This window comes from Aulonocara sp. 'chitande type north' Nkhata Bay, linkage group LG1 (assembly GCF_057382095.1).
Source record: "Aulonocara sp. 'chitande type north' Nkhata Bay isolate Kocher_YH1m ecotype deep benthic linkage group LG1, A_spYH_male_GT1.1, whole genome shotgun sequence".
Taxonomy (NCBI): domain Eukaryota; kingdom Metazoa; phylum Chordata; class Actinopteri; order Cichliformes; family Cichlidae; genus Aulonocara; species Aulonocara sp. 'chitande type north' Nkhata Bay.
Window position 1 is genome coordinate 6,302,761 of NC_141344.1, and position 22,322 is coordinate 6,325,082.

A 22,322-nucleotide genomic window follows, 5' to 3' on the forward strand; every position below is an offset into this window, starting at 1 on the left:
AAAGCACCCACACTCATCACCTCTCCTAGTTTAAGAGCTGACATCAAGTGAATAAATGTCAACATTAGATTAGTTAGACCTACCATTCTCTGTTAGATTGTTAGAGTCAAAGCATTAACTAGTCAGATTTCCCTGCTGTCAAAAACAATATTGCTCTTTCTGAACTCATATTAATTAATTAATTAATTACTTCATACTGGTAGGCTATTAGTATAGTACTTTTCTCTTTATGAATGCAGCATTAACAACTGTCACAAGTCAACTATGCAGTCATCCAGCTGACCCTCAGAATACAGCTCTGGGTCATTTGTCTCCGCTCACAGTCTTTCCACTTTTGTCTTATTTTGTTAGATATACCAATAAACTGAAATCATTTTGTGAAAAATCCTACGTAAAGAAATCCTTGCCAAATGGAGCAGAGGAATGCATATCAGAGAGTGTGCAAACTAGGATATCTCTAATGCAGAAAAGTGGATTATGTGTAAAGCTTTTTTGACACGCGCATTAACAGAATTGTTTACATTAATCGGTTTTCTTTTATATTCTGAAGCAATAACTCCTGATTTAGACTGAGAATATGAGTATTTGGTTCAGTGCTTCATTGTTGTTATTAAAATATTTATAAGCACATGGGGTAGCGTGTGCATGAGTGTGCTTTTTTTTTCCCCCTTTTTTTTCTGAGCTACTGTATTTATTTGTGTGTGCGTGTGTGTGTGCGCGCGCATCAGTGCTCTGTGTGTTTTTGGTTTTTTTGCTCTCCCTCATTGTTGCAGTGTTATTCTTCACTTTGTGCATTTTTATTTTGGAATTTGATTCATTGTGGGAGTGGGTGCAATAGATGCAGGACCTGGCAATACACCACTATAGAGGAAGAGTAGATAAAACAAGATGAGCTATACTTTAATTTTCCCAAACGTTGGGAAATGATTTGTTAGGTTTTGCTCTCATTAAGTGTGTTAAGTGTGTTGCTCTGTGATATTAAGCATTTAATTAATGCTGCAAATGGGCCTTGCTAGAAAACATCTACACATACTCTCTTACACACTACCTTTGTCAAAATCCTTCTTTGTGTGTGTCGTAGACTTTGATTCCAGCACTCACCCCCAGTCTCTTAATGAGAGACTACATATAGTACAGAAGCTGTATTGCGATCTACTGTATGTTCTTGTCTTATCAGAATTAATTACTACTGCTAATGTGGCCTGTCTATTAAATTCAACTCTCCCGCTTTCAGTGCTTGGCTCTCTCACTCGCCCCTGAGAGAGAATTTATAAATGAGACCGAGAGAAAGAGAGACTTAGTGAGGAAAGGAGAAAGACAGCGGAATAGAGATGATGCGATAATTCTGGATGAGACATCCAGTATGTCAGAGGGATAAAAATGTACATCAGAAGAAGCACCATGCCATGCTCTCATTGTCCCTTATCTATGTGTCTGTCTTCATTTGCAGGGTATTTTAGACATGCTGGTTCAGAGCAAGGCAGAGGGCAAACAGGACTTGAGAATTCACGCTTTGAAGAACAATTTCGAAGCCGATGCCTACTTCGTTAAAGTGATGGGTAAGGGACTGATTTGCCAAGTATGCTCCCTTTCTCACTACTCTCCCCATGCTGAAACCAGTCCCTTGAAGGGGCAACATGAAGGAAGAACATTTATTTCCATTCCCAAGCTGTCCTCACCAGATAACATACACATACTGAAATTTGAATATATTATCATTTAGTCCTTTTTTTCTTATTTTCTTTCTGTAACAGCCCCTCCTAGACCAATTAGGAACATTAAACATGAGCAAGTCTTTTCCCCAACCTCGAAAGCAGATGGTCATGACTATTATCTGTCATATTTTGATTTCTAGCCTGGAGCTACTCAGTTGGTGGTGAAAAAGGGATCTCTCTGAGCTTTTTGTTCAATTTCATCTTAAATTAAACTGGCCACTGTCCGCACAAAAAGATCTGCTGTAGTAAATGCACCTTCTCCCAAAAGGCCATTTCGAATCTAGTCTCCTTGTACAGCACATAAGGCACTCTATTGCACTCTATTGCCTCTCAAAACATAAAACCACACTTCTCCTAGTCTATGTTGGTGCCATTAATGAATCAATGGCAGTTGAGATGAGAGGAAGAGGAGTAATTGGTTTTTTTGTGAAACATATATTCTTCTTCTTCCTAGCGGTTTATATCCCGCGACACAGGGTCCGCTATCTTGCATGCCTTCCTCCACTTCTTTCTATCAAGGGCGTCTTCTGGTGTAATATTCACAGCCTTCATATCATCCTTGATTCGGTCCATCCAGCGCTTTTTTGGTCTTCCTTGTGGCCTAGACCCAGAAGCCACCTCAGCATCTTCATCTCCATGGTGTGAAGAGCTTGTTCATGTTTGGTCGTCGCTGGCCAGCACTCTGACCCGTAGAGTGCCACTGGGCGCACAATTGACCTTAGGATAGATTGGCATTCTCTTGTCACATAAGACTCCACTCACCTGATGCCACTTCCTCCACGCTGTGTTGACACGGAGTCTGGCGTCTGGTAGACTTTCGCAGTCCGAGATGACAAAGGGACCCGAGGTACTTGAATTGGGCAACTTTAGTCAGCGGCTCGCCGTCGATAGTGATGGTGCTGTTGGTCTGGGGGCTGCATTCAAGGTACTCAGTCTTCTTGATGTTCAGGCGCATGCCGTTTTCGAAGAGCCAGTCTTTCCATGCTTGTGTTTGGGTTTGCAGGGCTAGGCAGTTTTCTGTTTCTGATAGGCACACATCATCTGCATACAGGAGGCTCCATGGATGTGGTGATTGCAGATCAGCCGTTGCGGTGTCCATACAGAGAGTGAACAGCAGGGGCGAGAGGGCCGAGCCCTGGTGGATGCCAACGGTAATCGGGAAGGCTGGTGATGTTCCCGCTGAACATCGGACCTCGCTTGTGACGTTACGGTAGAGCAGCTGAGTCCATTTCACATAGGCTTCCGGGGCACCATGAGTTCGTAATGATCGCCAAATCAGCTTGTGGGGGACCCTATCGAATGCCTTTTCCAGATCCAGGAAGACCATGTGCACCGTCTTGTTCTTTTCCCGGTGCTTTTCCATCAGCAAACGGGCCGCGTGTATGGCATCGATAGATCCACAGCCCTTAACAAAGCCGCATTGATTCGGGGTGATTGTGACCAGTTGACGGATCAGATTTTCCAGGACACGTTCGAAGATCTTCATTGCATGGCAGAGTAGACGAATTGGTCGATAGTTGGTGCACTCTGTGACGTCTCCCTTGCCCTTCCAGTTGGGCACTGTGATGCTCTATGTCCAAGCTCGGGGGGCTTTGTCTTCGACTGTGATATGGTTGAAGAGTGCTGCAAGGAATGTTGTACCGCAGTTGCCCATCATCTTCCAAATTTCAGCTGGGATGTCGTCCGGTCCTGTGGCTTTTCCGTTTTTCATTTTCTTCAACGCGTTTTGGACGTCGGCAGTGGTGATTGGTGTGACAGGCCCTGCGACTGGGTCCGCGGGCGGGATAGGCGGATGTGTAAATTCTTCATTGCTGATTCCAGCGAAGTAATCTGACCAGCGCTGAAGGATGTCTCGGGGGTCTCGCAGAACCTGCCCATTGGCTCCTTTGATTTGGACAACATGGTTTGTATCAAAGTCCTACTTCACGCGGTGGCGGGCTTTGGCAAGTCGGTAGATGTTATTGGTCACTTCTGGGGTTTGGAGCTGGTCATAAAAATCTTGGGGTTTCGTCTTTTCGCGGAGGCCACTGCCCTCTTTGTTGCTGATTTCAGCGAGCGGTATCGGGTGAGATCTTCATGCGCTCGCGATCGCCACCAAGTCTTATAGGCCAGCTTCTTCACTTTTATTGCTTTTTGTACCTCCTCATTCCACCACCAGACCTGTTTCTCAATGTATTTTTCACCCGGTTTTGTTGAACCAACGGTGTCCTCCGCAATGTTGTGGATGCGCTGTATGATCCTGTCCAACGTGTCCCAAAATTAATTTTTTGTTTCATCGCTGCATCCAGTCTGTGGTGCATAGCAGGTCACAACATTAACGTCAGCTGTTCCTAGTTCGATTCTGATAGACATTAATCAATCAGATGTTCGCTCAATCTTATACGGGGATTGGAGCAGGTGTTTGCTGAGTGCGATGGCCACTCCATTCTTAGTGGCTCTCTCTCCGCAGTAGAAGAGCTTATATCCCTCTCCATTCTCCGCCGCTTTGCTTCCGGTCCATTTGCATTCTTGAACACAGGCTATGTCGATGTTCCTCTTCTTGAGTACCTGGGCCAGCTCTCGGCTGCATCCAGTCAGAGTTCCAATGTCGATTGTTCCGAATCATAGATGAGCTGGCTTCTTTTGGTAGAAGTTTCTGGCTGGCATGTCTATAAGATGCGACAAACTGGTGATTGGATTTTGCCGGCCGAAGCATATATTATACCTGATATTTTTTTGTACAGTAGAGTGAGTTTGACTTGTCTGTTGGGTCACATTTCAGTGGAAGTACACGTAGATATTTCAACACAAAGACTTCATTAAAGTGTGTGAGGTACACAAAATGAATTAAGTTATATACACAAGGACAGAGCTAGTACATTATCCATCATACATGCATAAAACCTCATATACCAAAGCCACTGGCCATCTTTTATCCATTAGAAAAGTCATTATCAGGTTCCTGTTTACTTCAAGACAAACCCCCAAATTATCAACTGTCACATAAATCAAAAGGCATTTAATATTTAAATAATCATCAGTTCTATTTATTCCCATGGTGTTGAGGGTGTATATCATAAAGATTTCTCTCCAGGCCAGCTTCTTTAAAGCATCACCTCTTTTAATAGTCAGCATGACCTTCTCAGTCAGAGAGAATTTTAATGAAGAGGTTGAAGAGGCTGATTTGCTTTCATGCCATATTTCCAATTGTATGCAATAATTATGCAGTAAATTACATTTTTTTTCTATTTACTGTGCATTTGTTTCTTTTTTACAGCAAAGATTTAAAAATCAAGCCAAGAATGTGTGATTCAGGTTGTAAATGAACTGATTTACCACCAAAATTTAGTATCATCAGGTAAAGTTATTAACCCAAAGTTAAAGCAATGGGTATGGGTGTAGTGTATTGTTTTAGGGAGTCAATAGCCTGATACAGTTATTGCTTGTCTTTTTCTACTTTTTCATTACCCAATTATCCTGTCATTTTCCACTTTTGATAGTCAGGCAAAGCTGTCAGAGATCCTCGAAAAAATACCTTCTATTCTTTTATGCAAGGAAGACAATTAAATGTTCACTAAGTCTGAAGAAACGGCACACACTTTTTGTCCAAGAGTGCTGTAAAACTTGTATTCAAATGTCTCACTACAAGCAGCTTTGGCTTCAGTATCTGTTCAGAAATAGTTTCATGTATTTTTGGCTCACTTTTTTTTTTTTTTTTAAGTTAATAGATTTTATTTCTTTCATTTTTTTATTGCAGCAGTGTTTGAGTAAAAATCAAGATGTGTTCTTTTGAAGTCAAAATGTTTGTACAGCATTAGTACCTGGTGACATTTGAGAAAAGTAAAAATAGTTCCACTCTGGGGTGGGCCTGTGCACAATTTAATCTGTCACTCTGCTCTGCTCATTAGCACGAAAAGGAGCGCTGCTCATCCCTTTCTGTTTCTGCACAGTTGGTGAACAGTTGTTGTTTTGTCTATTGGGAGGGGAGGGACTACACCTCCTCTTCTGCTTTCTGAATCACACACAAAAAACGACACACAGTGGTACTAGCACTTACTAACACTTAAATTATGCCTCAGAATCAATATTGTTTTAAAGGGATTACATACAAAACAAGTTAACCTCTCCTGAGGTGCACTGTATACCAATGATGCCTTTCACTTGTCATTGATTCAATGAAGACATTATACTGTTGACACAGCAGATCAACAATAAAGGCATTTGAGACCTCATTCCACTCAAACAAATTGTTTGTGGTGGTAACAAATGCTCAAATTACATCAAGTTCACAATAGTGGATCAAGTGATTTGAGTCATAAGACTAAATGAAATAAAATTATAGTTTGGATTTAGGAATTTAGTATGTTGGTATCCACCACAGTGGTATAGTGCAAGTACCCTTCACTTGTTAGCCCGTTCAGTTAGACAGTTAAATGTCTTAATACACATCTTTGAATTGAGCCAGCAAACCAATCACTGCTCTCTCCACCACTTGAATGACACAGTAGTCAGAAGGAGGAGTGGCAGAGCAGTGCCATACTTTCATGGAATAATAGGATGTGAGAGGCAGAAGAAGGTTAGTTCCATTGCACCGACCTGTTACAACTGACACTAAAACCCTCTATTTGGTTCAGTTGGTAGCAATACTGTTGTTTCTGGGAACTTGGCAACCTGGTAATGGCAAGGTGTGTTCTGTGACATGTCATGTCAAGGTTAGTTGAAGTAGAAGCAGTGACCTGGATATCAAGTTGTAGCGCTAAGATTTGACCCAGGTGTCTTGTGTCTTGGCTTCCATTTTGCATTTGTGAGACATGTGTTTAAGCTGAAAGGTTGTCCTACTGAAGGTGCAAGTGGTTCCTAGGTACCCACAAGAAGTCTGCGTGGACTTGATATGGACAAGCACTAATGTTTTCATTACATAGGGTTGAATTATTAATCGTTTCTGAAATAAAAAGTGAAATTTCGAATTTTCAAGAGGAGCAGTTGTAATGACTCACCAACACATATTACCAACAATGTCTTTAAATTGCTGTAAAAAGGGAAGTAATTATTCACCAAGTCCCAATTTTGCAAATTGGCATCTGCAGATGTAATCTGCTGCTGATATTAATATTAATTTTTGAAGGTGACCACACGCAAAAATGACATTTTTGGCAGACAGATTATTATATGTTGAGACTGTCAAGACAAGATTTAACAAATATTTTTATTCAGAAAGAAAACATTTTGTTTCATTATGATGTTCCAAAATATAGACTGTAAAGTGGTGAATCATTTTCTAAATAAATAATTTTTCCAGCTAACTGCTGCTCACACTATATCATTCACAAGCCGTCTCATTACTATGGCTAACACCTGCTTGATTAGTTACCAGTAGCCAGAAATTTAACATTTATATTTCAAGTGCATGATAGTGTTGTTTAAAGCCTATCATCTATAACCCTATAATGCATACTTCATGCATACACACTTTCAGTAGACAAACTCCCAGTGATCCTCTCTGAGCTAGCACTTGGCGACCTTTTAACAGGGAGAAATCTCCATCAGAAGTAGGCTCAAGATTGGACAGCCATCTGCTGCCAGTTAGGGAGTAATGGGAAGGAGAGAGAAGAGCACAAAAAGACAATAAACTGCAACCAATATAAAAATAAACTCTCTGGTTGTTGGGGCTGAGAAAAATGCTGTTTCTGAGCTAGAAATGCCTGCAAAAAAGTACAGAGAGAAAAACAAAGAGGACAAAGAAGAAACTATAAAAGAGAGAAGACAGACGGTTATGGCAATAGGATTCCAGTGCTGTCACACATGAGCTAAATAATGACAGTAGGTTACAGTAGGTAAGTGATGCATTGACATGCACAGTTAAGATGCTGCTCAGTTAGCAGTCCCTAGGAAAGCTTCTGATTGGGGATCTTCATATCATCACCTCAACAAACTTGCTCTGATTTCCTCAGAAAACCTTGATCTTGAGCTGTTTTGGTTATTGATGTAGAAAAAGAAAGTGTCACAATCTCCTGAAGTTGATGGACATTTTAAAACATCTTTAGATTCTGTACAAGCAAAAACGCTGACACATTGACACGCACACTCAACCTTTACACAGTAGTTTGCCACTGATTACAAGCAAGTGGCTTTTATTAGCGATTTCTCTTATTAATGCTGGGTTGTGTAGGAAATGACAGGATTCCTTTATCCAATATTTAAAAAAATTAAAAGTGCAACAAGATAGCCGCCAGTCTGTAAACAGACTGCCAAAAATACGTGGCTGTGCTGTAATAATGCAAGGTATTTAATTTATAGACAGTAACAATTCCTGAAATCATTGTCGCAATACTGTTTACAAAAATCCCAATGAAATTAAGTATATTCATCAAATCTTTATCCCTAGATGCACAGAACCCATTTTCCAAATTCAGTGGGCTATAATATATTGGTTGGTTGTAGACTCTGCTTACCAGAAATCCCTGGGCTCCAACACAAGATGAAATTTTGTTCCCACATAAAGTGCACATATTTCAGTTTGTATTCTAGTCAGAGAGGAACTGCTGCTTTTCTGATATTCTTTCTTTCGAACTTGTTGTTTACATGCTCTTCTGCAACATTTTAAGAAGCTGGTTCGCAGGGGTTCTGGGTAATTAGAATGAGAAGGGAGGCAAGGAAATGGCATGAACCTCTGCATGGATTCCCTCCTGTCAATGAAACCCCTTACAGCTAATAGGAAAGAAGCAGCTGGTGACTTTGTGTGCATCAGAGGAGGCACATTGTAATCTAGATTCTCTCCAGGCATAGTCGGCTCAACATCAATAAACATGGTTGTACAAATTGGGAATCTGAAAGACCACTACATTAGGAAGAAATATAGCAAAATACTAAAACTATTATATATTAGGTGGTTTATATATGCCAAAAAAGTGAAAGAGAGTCATTTGTTTTTAGTTTTCTAACAGCTTTTGTGTGTATGCTTGTACGTGTGTGACCTTGACACGTCCCCTTTCCTCGTGCCGTAACAGGAATTCCTTTCGTGCCGCCTCTTTAAACTCTGCCGTCCTTATCGTTATCCATGTCTTGTCTCACTGCAGCACTTCAAACAACACACAAAAAGATACACCCACGCCAAAATTCATGTTTTTTTTCCTCCCCACTGTCAGCTTTCCCGTGTCTCCTCTTCATTCAGCTTCACTTATTACATTTCTGGTTGTAAATATTTCATACATGTTCACTGTGTTGCATTTTCACTCCATCTAGCAGAGTACAGATGAGAGAGCAACAAGCAACCAAAATAAAAATGTATCTGTCAAGTGTTCACACCTTGTCAACATTTCATTCCTCTCCCTTGTGAGTGTGAGCTCAAATTCAGCTTAATAGCCTTGCACATCCTGTGAATCCCCATGAGGATAGAACTGTTTATTTACCATTCTATTCAGGCATCTCTGATAGCACAGCTAATAGTATTACACTGTAGTAAGTGAGGCCTAAAGCGTGCACTTCATATTCAGCCTTGACACTTTGTCAGTTAGTTGTGTGTCTTTGTAGACAGCCTGATACAGTCCTCTGTTCTGTAAGATGAAATCCCATTTTCTCAAGATGACATCCCTCAACCCTCCCATGCGCATTATTGAACAACACCCACTGTAGGATTTACTTTGTGTCCAGCCTGGTATACACTTGCATGTGTGCGCAGTTTCTGAGTGAAAGCTCAGATACCATGAAGTACTTTGACTTTCCAGGCTAAATCCATCACAATTTCCATCACACACACCTTAGACAGCAACCTTGCCTTTCTGCCTGCCAGAATCCTGGACTCTTGCAGGCATGTTCACACTGAGATGACCTGAACCTGTACTGGTTTGACATCTTATGCTTCCAAGCTCCTGACATAGAATAGTCCCCTCAGTAGTGCTTTCCATCAAGACCTGTACCTCTGTTGCTATCGAACCATTTATTATTTACAAGCATGCTATAACTTTGTGAGTAGAGCCACAGAGCAGTGAAAAAGTTAGCAGTAAGGACGCCATTCTGTAATAAATAAAATAAAATTGAAAGCAGAGGGTAAAAATCATATCGGTTCTATATGTCTTGTTGTTTTGACAGTATTTCAAGGAAGGTTTCTTTTGTATAGTCAGTTGAATTTGGTATGCTCTAAAGTTGCTTTTCAGATTTAGACCCTGAGTATTTTAGTTAATATGAAGGTGAATTGTTGGTAATAGCTTTTATTTAACCCAGCCATATGGAGTGCCTAATGCTGGAGTGCCAGAAACACACACCGCACAAGCTAAAGTACAATACAAAATTTAAAAAAAAAAAAAAAATTATATAAGGATATTATATATATTAAAAAAACACCCAGCACGCCCCTGCGGGCGGTTTATCCTTCAAGCTCAGGTCCTCTACCAGAGGCCTGGGAGCTTGAGGGTCCTGCGCAGTATCTTAGCTGTTCCCAGGACTGCGCTCTTCTGGACAGAGATCTCCGATGTTATTCCCGGGATCTGCTGGAGCCACTCGCCTAGCTTGGGAGTCACCGCACCTAGTGCTCCGATTACCACGGGGACCACCGTTACCTTCACCCTCCACATCCTCTCGAGCTCTTCTCTGAGCCCTTGGTATTTCTCCAGCTTCTCGTGTTCCTTCTTCCTGATATTGCTGTCATTCGGAACCGCTACATCGATCACTACGGCCGTCTTCTTCTGTTTGTCTACCACCACTATGTCCGGTTGGTTAGCCACCACCATTTTGTCCGTCTGTATCTGGAAGTCCCACAGGATCTTAGCTCGGTCATTCTCCACCACCCTTGGGGGCATCTCCCATTTTGACCTCGGGACTTCCAGGTTATACTCGGCACAGATGTTCCTGTACACTATGCCGGCCACTTGGTTATGGCGTTCCATGTATGCCTTGCCTGCTAGCATCTTGCACCCTGCTGTTATGTGCTGGATTGTCTCTGGGGCATCTTTACACAGCCTGCACCTGGGGTCTTGCCTGGTGTGATAGACCCCAGCCTCTATGGATCTTGTACTCAGAGCTTGTTCTTGTGCTGCCATGATTAGTGCCTCTGTGCTGTCTTTCAGTCCAGCTTTGTCCAGCCACTGGTAGGATTTCTGGATATCAGCCACCTCCTCTATCTGCCGGTGGTACATACCGTGCAGGGGCCTGTCCTTCCATGATGGTTCCTCGTTTCCCTCCTCTTTCTTGGGTTTCTGCTGCCTGAGGTATTCACTGAGCACTCGGTCAGTTGGGGCCATCTTCCCAATGTATTCTTGGATGTTCCTTGTCTCATCCTGGACTGTGGTGCTGACACTCACCAGTCCCCGGCCCCCTTCCTTCCGCTTAGCGTACAGCCTCAGGGTGCTGGACTTGGGGTGAAACCCTCCATGCATGGTAAGGAGCTTTCTTGTCTTTATGTCAGTGGCTTCTATCTCCTCCTTTGGCCAGCCTATTACCCCAGCAGGGTACCTGATCACAGGCAGGGCGTACGTGTTGATGGCCCGGATCTTGTTCTTACCATTCAGCTGACTCCTCAGGACTTGCCTGACCCTCTGCAGGTACTTGGTGGTTGCAGCCTTTCTAGCGGCCTCTTCATGGTTCCCATTTGCCTGCGGGATCCCCAGGTACTTGTAACTGTCCTCTATGTCTGCAATGTTGCCTTCTGGTAGTTCAATCCCCTCAGTTCTGACTACCTTCCCTCTCTTTGATACCATCCGACTACACTTCTCCAGTCCGAACGACATTCCAATGTCATTGCTGTATAGCCTGGTAGTGTGGATCAGTGAATCGATGTCTCGTTCACTCTTGGCATACAGCTTGATGTCATCCATGTACAGGAGGTGGCTGACAACTGCTCCGTTCCGTAGTCGGTATCCGTAGCCAGTCTTGTTAATGATCTCACTGAGGGGGTTCAGGCCTATGCAGAACAGCAGTGGGGACAGAGCATCTCCTTGGTAGATCCCGCACTTGATGGTGACTTGTGCTATGGGCTTGGAGTTGGCCTCTAGTGTTGTACGCCACATCCCCATTGAGTTCCTGATGAAGGCTCTTAGGGTCCCATTGATCTTGTACAATTCTAGGCATTCCAGTATCCAGCTGTGGGGCATTGAGTCATAGGCCTTCTTGTAATCAATCCAGGCAGTGCACAGGTTGGTCAGTCTGGTCTTGCAGTCTCGGCTGATTGTTCTGTCTACCAGTAGCTGGTGTTTTGCGCCTCTGGTATTCTTGCCAATTCCTTTCTGTGTCACGCTCATGTATTGACCCATGTGCCTGTTCATCTTAGCCGATATGATGCCTGACAGGAGCTTCCATGTAGTACTGAGGCAGGTTATTGGTCGGTAGTTGGAGGGGACCGGTCCCTTCTTGGGGTCCTTGGGGATCAGGACCGTCCGGCCTTCAGTTAGCCATTCCGGGTGTCTCTCGTTAACTAGCAGCTGGTTCATTTGTGCTGCCAGACGCTCGTGGAGTGCAGTCAGCTTCTTCAGCCAGTAGGTGTGAACCATGTCGGTGCTGTCCAACTCTTCATACTGGAGACCCTTTCTTGGATATCTGCCACCGTGATGGTTACTGGACCCTGTTCAGGGAGGTCGCTGTGGTCTGCCCTCAGATCCTCTAGCCACTGAGCATTGCCGTTATGGGTTGCATCCTTCTCCCATATGCTCTTCCAGTATTGCTCCGTCTCCAGCCTTGGTGGTGCTGTTCTCTTATTGTTCCCTTGCCACTGAGAGTACACCTTTGCTGGTTCTGTGGAGAACAGCTGGTTTATTCTCCTGCCTTCTATCTCTCTGGTGTACCTCCTCAAGCGGCTGGCCAAAGCCGTGAGTCCTTGCTTGGCAGTTTCCAAGGCCTCAGGTATGGACAGCTTGCTGTATTTCTTAGGCACCTTATTTGTCGCACCTTGCTGCAACTCCGTTAGTTGGCTAACCTCCCTCCGTGCTACTTTGATCTTGCCCTCTAGCCTCCTTCTCCATGGAGGGTACTGCCCCTTGTCACTGTTCAACTTGTAGCCAAGCATCTCACTGATCACTGCTGCCGTATTGTAGATCAGCTTGTTAGTGTCGGTAATCGTGGTTGTTGGTATTGCCCGTAGTGCTGCATTAACATCATCTAGCAGACCTTCTGAGGGTACTTCACGTAATCTTGGTAACCGGCTATGTATGTATATGTGTGTGTGTGTGTGTGTGTGTGTGTGTGTGTATGTGTATATATATATATATATATATATACACACACATAACAGCAGGGTGCAAGATGCAAGATGCTAGCAGGCAAGGCATACATGGAACGCCATAACCAAGTGGCCGGCATAGTGTACAGGAACATCTGTGCCGAGTATAACCTGGAAGTCCCGAGGTCAAAATGGGAGATGCCCCCAAGGGTGGTGGAGAATGACCGAGCTAAGATCCTGTGGGACTTCCAGATACAGACGGACAAAATGGTGGTGGCTAACCAACCGGACATAGTGGTGGTAGACAAACAGAAGAAGATGGCCGTAGTGATCGATGTAGCGGTTCCGAATGACAGCAATATCAGGAAGAAGGAACACGAGAAGCTGGAGAAATACCAAGGGCTCAGAGAAGAGCTCGAGAGGATGTGGAGGGTGAAGGTAACGGTGGTCCCCGTGGTAATCGGAGCACTAGGTGCGGTGACTCCCAAGCTAGGCGAGTGGCTCCAGCAGATCCCAGGAACAACATCGGAGATCTCTGTCCAGAAGAGCGCAGTCCTGGGAACAGCTAAGATACTGCGCAGGACCCTCAAGCTCCCAGGCCTCTGGTAGAGGACCCGAGCTTGAAGGATAAACCGCCCGCAGGGGCGTGCTGGGTGTTTTTTATAAATAATATAAATTCAAATATAAGATGGTAATGAGACATAATATGGCCTGAAGATGACAACACTAACAAAAAGACAGGGTCTGAGTTGGATGTGACAGTTTCTAGATGTGAAGATTTTCAATGGAAGTCACCAGGATGGCCAAGAATAGAAATGAAGGTTAATTTTTGAATGTGGCTACACTGCAAAAATGACATTTTTGGCTGACAGATTGTTGTATGTTGAGACTGTAGTTACCAAGAGTCAAGAACTATTTGTATTTTTTATTCAGAAAGAATATAAATGAATATGAATGAGAATATAAATTGTAAAGTGATTAATCATTTTCTAGATAAATAATTTTTTTTTACCTAACTGCAGTACACACTAAATCATTCACAGGTCTGCTGTCTTGATTAGATACCAACAGGCAGGATATTCAAAATTATATTTAAAGTGCATGATAGTCTTATTTAAAGTATATCATCTTTAATTCTCTAATGCATACTTCATGCATGCACACTTCCACCAGAGAGAAATCTCCAGTGATCCCCTCTCTCTCCAGAAATGATTATATCAGAGGGACATTTCAGGTTGAGCTGCTTGGAGACAAAGTTGGTGTTTTAATTTCAGTAAAAACAGGTTCGCACATGCAAGATGAAATTAAAGGTTTTCAGTATAACACAAAGATGATGGTTAGTTCTGATGTTTGTGTTTTGTGCTTTAGAGAGAAATATATTAATATAGACATAATAACCACCTGAAGATCCACATTTGGCAAGCAATGAATAGAAAAATTACTATATGACACCTGTCTCACAATCTCTGCTACAATTATATGTGTAGTTATGCATCTCAAGGTTGTGTCGGTACTTTTGTGAGCCAGGTGGATCCTGGAAGGTGCTTTATTTGCTGTGATCAGGCATTGCATTATTACCTTTAGTGGTAGAATGCATGTTTTCAAGTTAAAATGAAGTTTGTTAAGATACGCTATTGGATCTGCAATTACCGCGGCTGCTGGCACCAGACTTGCCCTCCAATGGATCCTCGTTAATTGAGAATTACAGAGAAAAAACAGAAATGTTGCAACTCTTTTTCAGCTGCTCTGTAACTGATATTTTCCTCCAGGTCTTTCTGGAGATTTTATTGAGGGTGAAAGCAAACAAGAATGGATCTGACATTGATTATATTTGCAGTCACAGCATGGTACAGATTTCTCAGACACCAACAATGAAGCCAACCACAGAATGTGTAGCAGCAGTTTCGATTCAATTTCAGCCAGTTTGTTATAATTGAACCCATTCATTAGCTTCAGCAGTCTGTGGTTAAAAGTATTGTGCCACCTACACATTACACCTACAGAAGCTGTTTGGACCATGGAAACCAATGGCATGAAGCTCCCAGCACACAGTGTTTGTGATGACATTAATACCAAAGGAGGTTTGGAACGCAGTTTGCAGTTAATGATTCAATGGAGCGTGGGCAACTTTTACCTACTATGTACCCCAGCACTTCCCACATCCCTAACTTTATTTGGTCTGCCACTTCATGGCTGAGTTGCTGTGGTTCCTAAACACTCACACTTGCAATATTGCCACTTACAGCTGAATATCTGGGAATATTTAGGAGGGAACATGCTGCGAAGATGGCATCCTATTAGAATACGACACTCTTCGGTGAGCTCTTTAGAATGACCAATTCTTTCACAGAGGCTTGTTAAGGCAGACTGCGTAGCTGGAGGCTTGATTTTATAGACCTGTAACAACATGACTGAAAATACCTGTGCATGTGTTCAGATTTAATAATTTAGGAGAAATTTTAGCATTTTTACCCCCAACAGTGTAAAAGGATTTTTTTTAAAATTTGCACTTATTACAAAACATAGTAAGGACGTGCATGACTGTTAAATCGTATGCAGAGCAAAGTGGATCCACATTAAGCTGTGAAAAAACCGCGTATGCAAAGTGGTTGCTTGGTGGACAGATGGATGGATGATTACTGCTGAGGAGGGAGGAAATGGGAGAAATCATAAACTCCAAAATTAGAAAGAAGGATAAAATCGTGGGTGATGGGAAGGAGGCGGGTATCTCAACATGAGCATCTCAAAGTGTGTGTTCATGTCAGTGTGTGTCTATGTGTATGGAAAAGACATGAAGAGAGAGACTGACAGGCAGAACTGTATGAGTTGATTAGTTTCCTGCTCACTTATTAGGATGCAGATTAGCTGCATTGAGAAACATCTGGGAGCTTTTCTCAGGCTAACATGTTCCTCATTCTCTCCTCACTCTTCACATCCTCTTTCATCATTTCTGTGTGAAATTCAGACCTCTTTTCTCCACTTTCCATATTTTCTCCTTTCTCTTTTTTCTGTTTATCCACCCATTTTTTCCCATTCATTTCCTCCTTCTAACCCCTCTCCAGCCTCTGTTTTCATAGTCTCACCTTCTGCCCTCACTCTGTCAGCACTCTTGTTTCTCTTCTGCAAATGTCTCTTTTACGGTCCTCCAGTTTCCTCTCCACTCTTCTCATCCTGTCAGTCAGAACTGTCTTTTATTCCTTCTTTTCATTCCATTTAAATGGCAATGAGGAGATTTACATGAAGTCTTTAAATGTAACTGTGTCATCCAGAGTAGTATTTGACTGGAGGCAGTATTTCCAGAGTGGTGTGACTACTTTTTCTCTCTCCCTGTCGCCACACAGAGAGTGTGGAAGTCCTGGTCCAATTTTTCTTTAAATCACCCCCTACCAGCTCAGTTGAAGTCTCAGTGACTCTGACCGTAAATTAAGCTTTTAAGCAAGTGAAACAATACTACATATTAAAGTTAATTTATTTATATTTATCATCTGTCTACAATGTTTAATAGAAGCTATTGTAGAACAAATGAAATTACATAAAACACCCAGTGGGTGTTGTATTTTGGTGTAACGGTGTGCCAATAATTTTAGCTGTCTTTGTTCATTTCAAAAAGAATAACATTGGACCTCTACAACCAAATGACCAGCAGCAGTGGGGAAATCAGCTTCAGAAAAAGAAGCTACTGTTATTAGTAGAGCTGGAATGATACCACCGCCTACCGCAGTCCTGCTTTACAGGTGAAAACAGAGCAACAGGACCGCTGAGTCTTTGACTTTATTTATTTTCTGCTGTGTTTTACTTGCATCTATTTGAAAGAGTGAGTGTAAACACAAAAAATATTTTATTTTATGTGCTGGAATGTGCAGAAAATAGGTTTAAATGTTAAACTAATTTATTCAAGTCAGAGAATGTTGCATATAATTAAATTTTTGCTTGATGCATAAAGTTAAAAGATTAAAACTGATAAAACAAGTTAAAAAAAAGAGACTTTTCCATTTGATTACATTTTGTATGATGGATTATGTAGAAAAAGTAGAATTGGGCTGAAAGATCTGTCGCTTTATCACCTCTTCAGGTTGTAAATAGTGTTTTTAAAAAGTAACTAAGTAATTAATTACTTTTGAAAATAAGTAATCAGTAAAGTAAAGGGATTACTTTTTTGGGGAAGTAATCGGTAATTAGTTACTGATTACTTTTTTCAAGTAACTTGACCAACACTGGTTATCACACTAAGGGTATATGTGCCGTTTTTATCTAGATGTTGGAGGTGGGGTTTTTTATGTCACACCTTTTGCTCTGTTTATTTTATATATTTAGTATACGATAAATATGTAACAGAGAACAGTTCACAGGTCCCTTGGTTTTATCATTTTACTGGCGCTAAAATAGCTGCCACGACCAATTTTTGCTGTAAAATTACTGTAATTTGTTTGGATAAGGAGAACATGATTTCTTTAGACGTTTAGCCTTTGTGACCACGTTTGACTTTATTTTAATTGATAGGGAATATTAACATTGTGGTCACGTAATTTTTATCAGAACCTGTAACAAACTACAGGCCACTACCAGCTGTTCAGCGACAGTGAGCATACATACTTATAATGATGTTGCCCAAAGTGGAGACTGAATAACGAAGCCTCCCCGTGAGATTTGAATCCTCACGGCTGTGCTGTGCCCAGTCTTACTTACAGTAGGACCAGACGAGACAATAACCTTTAAAGTGTCTGATGGGAGCACTGGCTAGGACATGTGTATTACAGTGGACATAAACAGTACACAAAGTCAGTGAATGTTCTGTAACAATATATATGTCATCCCTGTAACGTGGATCACAAAGCCATGAGCAGGAGGTCATTTCACTGCCAGTCACAATGTGTGTTCCTTGTTGTCTGGGCATGTGTGGTGTCCACGCGTATCTGTAAGCAGCCCCTTGCAGTCAGCAAAACCAGCCTGAGGACAATGGGAAGTGATGTGCGTCTCAGAGCAAATGCAGCTCAGCTGTCTGTTTGCTGTGTTTGTGTGTCAGTGTGTTTGCGTACAGTGTGTGTGTGTCTGCATGGGTCTCGTTGACTCACACTGGTAGCTGCTAGCGCTGATGTGGCATGTTTCCTTATCAAAGTCTGCTCATCACATTTTACTCTTTATGTGTGTCGCTGTGTGCATTTCACTTTCATACATGACTTCAGCTAAGAACACTGTTGTGAAGTTTGCATGTGGTTACCATGACTCCAAGACTGCCAGCAAGGAGGCAGTTAAAGGTGAGAGTCTTGCTTGAGGAGGCATGCTCTCTGCCACACACCAGACATTTCTCAAATTGTTCAGCCATTTGTGTTAGAGCTTAGCCAAAGATAATTCATCTCCCTTTCCAGCTCGTAGGTGGCTACTACAATAGAGTGAGACATGCATGAACATATCATAGCAATATCGTGTTGAAAATCTAATTTCAGCTTTATAAGACTTGCGTGCCGAATTGTGTGTTTGTAAGTGTAGTTACAGAAATTCATTTCCCATGAAATTACCCCTCTGCACTGTGAAGCCTGTATTACTGTGATTTTTCTGGTGTGAAAAATACACTCTGAGAGCTTTTTTTCTTGCAAACTATAATGTCACAACAGGTCTCAGTGCAGTGTTTGTAGCAAACATAAAAAGGGCTTCAAATAGTGATTAGTTTTCTTGTGTATCAGCATATGAAATGTTTTCTGCCACATATTTGGGAATCAAAGCTGAGCACAAACATTGATTTTCTTCCTTTTTGTTACATTTAAAATTTAGTATTATATCATTTTTGTATTTTCTATGTAACCAGTGATTTTTTTGTCACCTTTTTAAGTAGTGAGTTTAGTTTGTTTTTACAACCCAGATATCAAAAGAAGAAACTTAATTCAGGTTAAAGTTTCCCAAACATTATGTGGAAAGCCAGATGAAATTGTTGGTCAAACAGGTGTTACAGGTGTTAATTTATTAATATTAAATGTCAACACCTTATATATGAATAAATGTTTCAAAACTAGGCTAAGGTTTAATAAGCGGGTGTTTTTGTACAGTCTATGAAATAGCTTGTCTGATTTTATGAATCTAATAAAGGATCATCTGTGATAGATTATATATAAGAAATACACTTGGTTTACACTTAGTGGTGAGAAACAAACTGTCTTCTCATATCACAGAACAAAGACTGGCAGTATGGGTTAAAACACAGTGCCCCTTACGTACCTTCAATAATATCAGGCTAGGATTTATTAGAACGGTGTACTTTTGTCCAAATCAGTCAGTGCACCTCATCGGTTAAATCTGAATAATGGCTAACTGGCAGCTCTTGGCAAGCTGTCACTGAAACTGGACATAACATATTGATGAGTATAGCAAATCCAAGCATGGCACCCGTCTTTTACTTATCATTAATTTAGCCATAAGCCTACACAGTGAGCTGTGCTTCCACATATATTAGAATTCTTCTTCACTGGTTTCTGGGAAGAAGCATTCACCGTGTTATTAAAAGCCAGAGCACCCACCTCACTAAATATAATTACCTCACAAGATGCTCAAACATCTTGGTCATTAGTTTGTTTTTGTTTTTTGGGGGAAACCAAGTGTTCTGCCCAGCAATTTGTGACTGGCCAGGGCATAATTTTTAACATTTTGCTAGATTAGAAAAAATAAATCTCTCAGCAAGAGGTCTTAGCATTCGGCAGTGTTTGAAAACCTGCTCACAAGTGACTAATGTGAACTGGGAAAATTGGGACAGAGCCCATGGGAATCTACTTGCATAGTATAAAATATACATTGTGTACTAATTTTAATCCCTACATTAATTCAAAACCCCAATCTTTACTGCAGATGATAGGTTTTCTGATTAATCTGAAGGGTGGGAAAAGTGCCTTTGCTTTTCTGTTTCTTCTGATTGTGTGTACACATAGACATAAACAAGCAAATCCTTATTTGATTTTACTATTTTTGACAGTTAGACAAATGGACTATTTTGGTTGCAGAGCCTTTTCAACAGTGTACATGAAACTATACTGTACAAAGAAACGCACACACAAGCCCTATTCATAAAACGGTGCTTACCGTCTCTGCTTAGCTCACTATCACTATGATGAAAACACGCACAATGACCAACACAGAGTACAGAGGCCAGTTCATCCTCCACTTGATTAAGTTAGCCCTGCAGAGGAGATGCCATCAGTCTTAATGTTACACGAGAAAATAGGCAAGCTCAGTCTGAGCTGGATAGGCTGTACTGCGTGAGAGAGGGTGAGACACTGAGACTATATTGGCAGCATAGGATGCTCGAGAATTATTCTTAGGATCTTGTTTTGTCTATTGTGAAGCTGCTATGTAGTTGTTTCATATTAACTAAGGATTGAAGTATGTGGAACAAAAGAAGCCTCACAGAACACACACACACACACACAAACACAGACTCATTTTATCTCCTGAAGCAATGGCGTGCCCACTGAGTTGTGAAGGACTTCTGCATTGATGCTGTTTGTCTATCTTTTTCTCTTTATACATGAGTGACTTTGTGCCACAAAATTTGTAATGTAGCAAATTTTTGCCCCCTTTCACTGATTGAAGTTTCTACTTTTTCTGTTGTCGAACATATTGTATTCGTCAAGAGCCCTCAGTGTATTTAAAAAGACCTATGAACAAAACTGCCTTGTTATTAGTAGAGATGGAATGATACCACGTTTTTATGTCCAATACCGATACCGATATCATAAATTTGGATATCTGCCGATACTGATATGAATCCGATAGTGTTTTTTAATCAATAAAAATGTTTTTTTAATATCTTGCTGCTTTTTGTATAAGTTCATACTCAAGTTACAAAAAAACAAACACTAAAGCTATTCTGTTATACCTGTATGTAAAAAAATATACTGCACCCAAAATATTTCATAGTTCAGCAATACTGATCAATCTAATAAACTTAAACCTACTCCATCCTCCCTATTCTGGTATTTTAAAGAGTAAGCAACCTAACTAATAGGGTTCTAAAACTCCCAGCAAAAAAACCCCAAAAACATAGGGAACCACCCACCCTCCACCTCATGATGCTTAATCGACGTAATCAACTTTAATTTGATGCAGTGTGGGGAAAAAATGCACAGAAGTCAATTATTTTTCAAGAATAATTAAATAGATTCAGCATCTTTCTTCAACAGAATTGCAGACTGCACAGATGGAAAAAGTACTATAGCTTACCTAGGGTATATTAGACTTAATAGTTACTATATACAGTAATGGACTTCTATACATTTTTCATCCGATTAAAACTTTGGGTGTAAGATTCGGATAATTATTTATTAAAAGCTACACATTTTAAATGAGAATAAGAAAGAAAAGTATGTCTTTGTGCCCCCTTCTCCCTGTTCATGCCTTATAGGCCCCACCTGGCTAAACTTTGCTAGACCCGCCCCTGCACAGTTACCAGCCGTCAGCTACGTAGAAAAAGATCCTGGTGTAAAAAGTAATATTAAATAAATTCTAACAACAGCTTATCAAGCTTAAACGTGCTGCTGTTGTTCAGCCGCTGGTTTCCTCTTTCTGGCGCGAAGTGGGCCAAAAACAAACAAGAGAGACGGACTCACGACAGAAAAACCGATCAGCTGATCATTGATCAGTTTCATGATTGAAGTAGCAGCAGGAGAGGGAGGAAGAGGCAGTCGCTCCATATATCGGTTGTTAAGCTTACCGCGGGAATGCTTTACAAACATTCAGAGATGAACTTACACACTTGCTTTACTTCTCTCGGGATAACTTTGTCGGAGATGAAATGCCGGTTTGGTAGCGAAATGCTCAACCAGACCACTGACAGGTCTCGCATGCCACAGCCGCTCTATCACGTGATGCATACTGCTCCGAGATGCTAAGGTTATGAGGCGAGTTACAGCGTGTCCCAAATTTTGTGAGGTGCTTTTTTGATATTTAACGGATCGGATTACATTTTTTATTTCTCTCCAATATCCGATCCAGTAATTTAGGTCAGTATCAGACCGATACCGATACGTAATATCGGATCGGTCTAGTTATTAGTTTTTTATTTTACTTTTTTTGGCTTTAAATTTAACAGGAAAGAAAAGGGAAAGTAAAGCTTCACACAGACAAGGTCACTCTGACAGTTATTTCAGAGAGGTGCCAATTTTGACTGAGTTTTATCTACACATGAAATGAACACATCAAATCGTTTTCTCTTATATGACAAAAAACAGAAATTGCCATGTATATTAGTTTTACTTCAGTATGCAGCTTACTCTGAAAATGGAAAACGGATGCAAGAATCTACTGAAATGAGCAAATATGCATAGAAACAGATACAGCATGTAAGGAAAAAAAAAAAGAGTTTGTACAATTTGAATGAGTTTGAAAGTCAATATTTGGTATGATAACATTGATTTTTCAACACAGCCAAAATTCTTTTAGGCAAGCTTTCCTGTAATTTCTTAAAGTTGTCTTCAGGAATAGTTCTCCAGGCTTCTTGA

At 41.3% G+C, this 22,322-nt stretch overlaps 1 protein-coding gene across 1 annotated transcript in view; it reads left to right on the plus strand.

Moving 5' to 3' along the window:
• The window catches only part of itfg1 (integrin alpha FG-GAP repeat containing 1), a 159,014-nt gene that overhangs the window by 86,078 nt on the left and 50,614 nt on the right, over positions 1–22,322 (plus strand). The window contains exon 12 of the mRNA XM_086305605.1: positions 1,451–1,559. Coding sequence (XP_086161731.1) covers positions 1,451–1,559 — 109 coding nt within the window. The remainder of the gene's footprint in view (positions 1–1,450; positions 1,560–22,322) is intronic.